General features: G+C 43.5%; 1 protein-coding gene across 1 annotated transcript in view; it reads left to right on the top strand.

Moving 5' to 3' along the window:
* The window catches only part of YEATS2 (YEATS domain containing 2), a 48,048-nt gene extending 44,572 nt beyond the window's left edge, over positions 1–3,476 (top strand). The window contains exons 28-30 of the mRNA XM_010293938.1: positions 629–703; positions 2,129–2,202; positions 3,054–3,476. Coding sequence (XP_010292240.1) covers positions 629–703; positions 2,129–2,202; positions 3,054–3,162 — 258 coding nt within the window. The 3' untranslated portion in view covers positions 3,163–3,476. The remainder of the gene's footprint in view (positions 1–628; positions 704–2,128; positions 2,203–3,053) is intronic.
* The last annotated feature ends 3,443 nt before the right edge of the window (positions 3,477–6,919 follow it).

Raw genomic sequence — 6,919 nt, 5'->3', positions numbered from 1 at the left:
AAGAGTGCTTGCCATTGTACCAGCAATGAGACGGGAGTTGTGGGACAGGTTTGCACGCAGCAGTTGTCGGATCCACCTCAGATGCCATCAAGCTGCAAGGTTCTGCAGTGTATCTAGTCTCTTGCTATGTAGGTGGCAAGGGCACAAGCATGATGAGTGTGACTGGGGGATGAGACACTGTCTTGATGGAGAACTTCTGTGCCAGGAGTACTATTTAAAGTGGTTTCAGTTGCCATAGTTAGGTGCAAGGAAGAGATGAATAGGTGGATTGAATAAATGTACAGTTTTAAAATGGAGCTTTCATTCTCAATCCAAAGATACCCAATGCAGCCTGTTTTTTCTGTGGACTTCCTGAAACAAAAATTAAAACCTGCTTTTGTTTCTTCTGTGTTTTAGAGGCATTTCTGCAGGCTGTTCTAATGGTCAAACTTCATTTTCTCCAGATTTTTTTTTTTTTTTAATTAAGCTTGAGATTATACTGCTTGAAAGTCCTGCAGTGTCTGCTTGCTTGTTTTTTAACTACCCTTTGCAAATACATTGTTTCTGTTGTCTTACTCTCCTCCCATCTGTAGTAAAATGTGGTTTGTGTTATTTGGTGTATTAATTTTTTTTCTCTTGTATTTTATAGATAGGGATTTCTTTTCAGCCTGCTGAGGTACAAAAGAATGTTTATGCATCAGTAATAGAAGATATGATTTTAAAGGTAAGAAATGTTTTCACATTATGAACTTTTCTGTAACTGTATTAATCCAGTAATGTAGAAAAAAAGATTGCATATCCTTATTAATATGCATTTATCAAATCAGGAGATGTGGAGTCTGATGTCTATCGCTGTGCAAGATACATAGCTGACCAAAGAGTGTCATATACTTCTGTGTGGGTTTCCAGCTTTCTAACCGATTTGTTGGCTTGGATACAGAAGAGTGATTTGCAGATTCTCACCTCCAGCAAGATACTGACTCATTCTGTAATTTTGAAAGTACCTCTTACTTTATCCTACTCTTCAGAACTGGAGGGGGGAATCCGCCAGAGTTCTGTAAGACTTGATTATTTTGTAAGAGGTTAGCGATTTCTTTCTAAATACTGTTCAGTTCCTTTTTGCCTGGATTGGCTCTACTGGGAGGCTGATCGATTCCTGCAGACAGCAGCAGTTCTGCCTTGTACGAGAAACCGTTTATCTATCATAACCAATTTTGGAAAGACAGAGACTGTTTCTTACCAAAGCTTTGAACAGCATGGAATTGAAGTTCTTTGGTTTGGACTGAAGGCTAACACAGATTATTTTCAGCAGTGCTCTGCCGTATTTCAAGCTAAAGACAATTTTTGGGGTTGTTTATACAGACTGCTGCTTATCAGAAGATCAGTTTTACAAAAGCTAATTCCAGGTCACACATGCACATGCCTGCACACTTGTGCTGTGCTCTCTGTTACTTATAGCTGAACTCAGATACAGATACATCCATTTGTAGACGTGGAGCAATCTGATAGTTACAATCTGTTATAATTGTAGAGTTATGCCAGCTTTCCTGACTGAACGTCCCAGAAACCTCTGCTCTAGTCTTGATACAGGCACAGAAAGCCAAGAACCTTGATTAGCTTTTGATTGAACCTTGATTAAGCCAAGTGTGTAGGACATACGGCTGCTGTCTGCTTGCTGTCCAGGCTGGGAGGTTTTTGTAGAAGCATCTTGACAGAAGTCTGGCGACCACAGGGACTGACTAACAAGCCTATACCAGCTCCCAGGAGAATATCTGGAATCTGCCATGTACAAAACAAGCTCTGGTGTGTGGGAGGCAGGGCCCTAAAATGTTCTTTGAAGCATGAGCTTTGGAACATTGGATCCACCTTGCCGTGCACATAGTGCTCTGCAGGCTCAGAGAGAAACCAGACTGGGCAGTTGCAAGTATTAGCTCTGTGCACCTGTAGGTCTCTTTCTTTCTGTTAAATACTCAGTTCTTACTACTGTGCCAGTAAAACTCACTTGGGCATCTTGAACTGTCCCTTGCTGATCGAGTACAGGATGGAAGTGAGCCAGGATGTCAGCTGCCCTTACACTGATACACAAGCAAATAGCATGTTCCTTTCCTCTTTTCATAATGCTGTCTCCTAATGTTGTCTTTTGCCATAGGCCACTGAGCAGCTTATGAGTGATATCCTGCGGCAGGCACTGGCTGTGGCATACCAGACAGCTCCTCACAACAGGTACAGCAGCTTGTTTCCTCTTAGACCACTTATGCCAGCACTAAGGGCTGAACTGCTTGAGGAGTGTGGTCAGATTAGCTCAGACCATGTGAGTGAAGGACTTTATGAACTATATTCTGGAAAGATCCAAGTCCTATGAGGGGGTTTGTCATCTCTTAGCTTCATAGTGGTAACATAGACAACATTAAAAACCAAGGCAGGATCCTCTGGTGTCGCCACACTCAAAGGCAGGTGACCTGTTTCTACTGAGCCGTGTTAGAAGAACCTTCTCACTCTTGTCCATCTTGGGTTACCATGGAGACAACTTTCTCATGACCATATAGAACTTAATCTAAATCATCTCTTCTTTATTTTACTGGTACACTCTTTTCTGGCTCAGGTACTGAGTGAGTTTTATGGTAACATTTAGGCCACATTTTGATTTCTGTTCAGCACTGATTTGGGATAGCTTGAAATTGGAAAAAATCCCAAACCCCACACTATGAGAAAATGCTTAGTTTAAATATTTACTGGTATGCGATATATAAATATTTATATAATATATGTATATGTTATATATAGAAATATGTACTCATAGTCTGTGCTATAGAAGTTCAAGAATTAATACTTCAGCACTTGATTTTCCTGACCCAGTGCCCAAGATGTTTCCTCAAGTCATCTGAGTGGCTTTTTGTGTGCTGTGACATTTTAATGTTTTTCCTGTGTTGCTCTAACACCTGCTCTTTTATCCTTTTTTTTTTTTTTTGATTGATCTTTTTTCTTCCCTCGCCCCGTAAATTTATTGACTTGATGCTTTATGGACACATGTCGCTTTATGTATTATAATAGCATCTCTGATGCATTCCCTGCAGGACTCCAAGAGAGATCACAGTGATGAATATTCACAAAGCCATCTGTAATATTCCCTTTCTTGACTTCCTCACAAACAAACATATGAAGATACTAAATGAGGAACAATGAAATAGAGCAGAGAAGATGCTACAGGAAAGGTGGATTTATGACTGAAGTTGGGTTGACAAATCCATTATCTCTGTAGGACACTATTATATACATTTATAACATTGGGCTACTAGATTGTTACCTCCAATTAAAGATGCACCTTAATGCAACAAAATGATGCTCTTTTCCAAATCAAGTTGTTAAATGTCAGTGTTTACTTGGTAAGTGTATGTTCAGTGGCTGAACAAACATTGTCAGTCTGCATCAAGTTGCTAGCTGTGAGAGACTCCACAGGCCTGGTCCCTCTGAGACAGCTGTATTGATGAGATTGAACATTTTTTTTAAGAAAAGAAATTGCTCTTTTTGGTGCAGTCTACATAAGAGTTGATTTCCCCATGCAGTGGGCAGAACAGTTGCTTTGGCACTCTGAAAATGAAAAAAAGTCAGAGGCAGCTTTTAAGGGTGGGCCGTTTGAGTAGATGGGTGGGTTGGTTAGGTTTGGGTGTGGGGGAGCAGAAGGCTGATGCCTGTAACACATTCTGGCAGTCCTGTTTGAGTGTGAGGTATGTGACTGAGAACACAGCTGGATAGGCTTATCATGAGCTTACTCAGCTGTCACCTAACCAGATTCCTTCCCTCTCTAGAGGAGGTGTCAGATGTCACCTTTCTTAGTCACCTCAGAAAGGGTAGATTGGCACATGCTCAGTCAAAATGAACAAACCATGGTCAGGCCTGGTAAGATTTGACTGACCACTTGTCCTGCATGGGAAAGGAGAGGAGCAAGGACAGATATTCCCAGATATTTGTGGGCTTGGACTGGCTGAAACCCTTTGCTTGCCCAGTGAGTGCCTCCCCAGGCTGCCAGAAGGTTTTGGAGTGTGCTGGAGGGCGGGTGACCAGCTGTGTTGTGTAAGTCTTGATGTTTTGACAGCATTCACTAATGATCAGCTTGGATTGCAAAGTGCTGTGGGAGCTGCACCATTTTGGCTTAAGTTCTGCTCAACACAGAGAGGCCTGATAGGATCAGAAAACCAGAGATTTGCTGCTTGTGGGGAGCTCCTCTGGTGTCTTGACTGCAGGAACAAGTTCTGCTACTAACCCCAGCACTTACCTGTCTCAGGAACATCACTGGTGTAGGAGACGTGTCTGCAGCCTGGCTATCAACACCTTGCTGAAGAAGGCTTCGCTGACAACACCTGACCACCCGACATCCACCACCCCTTTGTCCTGTCCCATGGGTGCTTGCCAGTAGTGTGAATAAGCCATTGTAAAGTTGGTGGGACTCCTGTTGGACTGTCATGCTTTCAGGGTGCTTGTTTTGTGAGGCAGTGCTGTCATGGGGGTGGAGCATGGGTCAAACAGCCAGAACCTCCAATGTGCTGATCTCAGCTGGGTCTCTGATCTGCTGCATGGCCTTTGATTTTATCACTCTGTGCCTCAGTTTCCCCATCTCTGAGCATGGGGAACAGGATACCTACCTCACAGGGGTGTACTGAGGCCTTGCTCTTGTTGGTGCCGTGCTTTGACAATACAAAGCCTTTTATAAACATTAAACTACAAGTTATCTTTCCTGGCCTGGGGTAGGAACAGAAATCTTCAAATTGTTACCTTTTGGTGCTTTTTTTGGGCTAGAAGACAGGTGATGGTAACTCCAGTAGTGTGCAGGAACTGTGGAAGAGGGTTCAGTTAGAGGGTGGCTTCAGGCTTCCAAGGAGAGTAGCATAGGTTTGATGCAGTCCCTAAACTGAAGAAGGTATGGTGTACCTCAGATGAGATGCTGCCTGTCTTCTCCACCTTAAATAAAACTAGGGTCTGCAGATAAGCCCCCCTCAGTCCATCAGAGCTAACAGGGAGTTACAGTTTGCTTGAATAAGAGTGGCAGAACTGGCCCTTGAATCTAGGAAATGGGACCAATGGATGAAATCCAAACAAGCGTTTAGAGAAGGACTTAAATGCCCCCTAGAAAGGGCGTTTCGAATGCTCTGGATTCAAAAGATAATCCTGGCTTGTTCGAGTGAGCTGAGTGCAGGATTGCCTGCACAAGTAAAGTGCACAGCTTAGCCTTGACATTAGTTTTTCAGCTGAGGTCAGAGTGAAGGAGTCAAGCAGCAGTGATTATGTTTGAGCTCAGTGTCGAGAGTCGAGAGGAATCCAGGTAGCTGGGGAACTGCAGGCCCCACACTTTTTGTAGGCTGTAGTGAACTCAAAGTCCATACTGCTTTCATGCACCCCTGTATGCAGCTTTTACAAAAGAGAAGGGCATTTTCAAGATATCTGTCACTATTGCTACGACAGCCTGCAGGTTGTGTGGTAACAGCCTTTTGGGCAAACTCAGTCATGCTATGATCTCCTGCAATGATACATGCATTTCCAGCCCCCGTCTCTTGTGGGCTTAGTTTCTGGGATTTTGATACGCCCGGAGTGGCTCTTGAGGATACAGGAGCTCATCTTTGGGCATCTGTTTGCAAATTGTGGCTTCTGTGCCTGTGTCCTGCTTTTCTGTGAGGAATGGAGTTTCAGAACGAGTCCTGAAGCAGGCAGGTAAATGCCCCTTGTTCTTAATGATGTTCTTGCAGTGTAGACCTATTGCTACATTTCTGAGCAGCCACAGGTTATTCTTCTAGGAGACGCTATAATAATAATATATTAGGTTTGCTGAAGAAAAATAAAATCTGTTAAAAGCAGATAGAAAATAACACGTTTGTTTAGTCCTTCAGACATAGGAAATGTTTGCAACAAGTTCTTTGAATTTTTAACAGTGGTGAGAGAAAAATTTGTTGGTGAGAAGTTCCTGTGGGAATTGCTTGGAGATAAGTTAGAGGTTGTGGAATTTCATGCACCCGTTCAGGTGTGTGGAATGCTACAGATGATAAGGTGTGTTGAAATGTTACGGTATATTTCTCTGGCTTTCTAAAGAGTCTTGATACAAGTTAAAGATCTCTTTACAAATATTGCACCTATTTGTAATGCTAAGTGTTTAAATCCTTCATGTTATCTGTATTATACTGTATAATTGTGTAAGATACGTATGTTTACAATAAATTCTTTTATTAGCTGTGATAGGATTGTCTCGGCTGTCATCCGTCACTCAAAGAAGTTTCTCAAAATCCACAGACTTTCGTGTGCTGTCTGTATTCAGAATGTTTGTTAGTTCTGGATAAAAACTGGTAGTTGTGGAATTGATCTGAGGAAAAGGTCCTTCCCCCACCCTCACACACACCCCACACACACCCCCCCCCAAGTAAAACCTGAAAAGCTCTTGCTTTTTGGAGGCTGGGGGAAGGGAAGCCAGGAGCTCAGCAAGCTTAGCTCCTCCAACTTTTCCAGAGCAGCAGCCTGTTCAAACAGGCAGTAATTGGTTTTTGTGGAAGGTTGAAAAGCATGGTGGGCTGACGTTGGCCAGCAGCCAGATGCCCGCCTGGCTGCTTGCTCATTCCCCTTCATCAGAACAGGAGGAGAAAAATAAGATGAAAAAGCTTGTGGGTCGAGATAAAAACAGGGACATCGCGTACCGGTCACCATCATAGGCAAAACAGACTCAACTTGGGGGGGGAAATTAGTTGCACTCCTTGCCATGTAGAATAGAGTTGGATGGTGAGAAACAAAGACCAAAAAAAACCCCCACCTTTCCCACCACACACCCTTTTTTCCTAAGACTCTGCTTCAGTCCTCCATTCCTGACTCCTGCCTCCGCCCTGGCTTAAGCGTGTGGCCGCGGCCGCTCTGCGGGCCTCGAGCTCTCTGCTGCCCTGGGGCGGCTGGGACCGGCCGGGAACCG

The sequence above is a fragment of the Phaethon lepturus genome, unplaced genomic scaffold (assembly GCF_000687285.1).
Source record: "Phaethon lepturus isolate BGI_N335 unplaced genomic scaffold, ASM68728v1 scaffold10819, whole genome shotgun sequence".
Lineage (NCBI taxonomy): Eukaryota > Metazoa > Chordata > Aves > Phaethontiformes > Phaethontidae > Phaethon > Phaethon lepturus.
The sequence above is the reverse complement of the archived record's forward strand: the minus strand, read 5'-3'. Positions and strand labels throughout refer to the sequence as shown.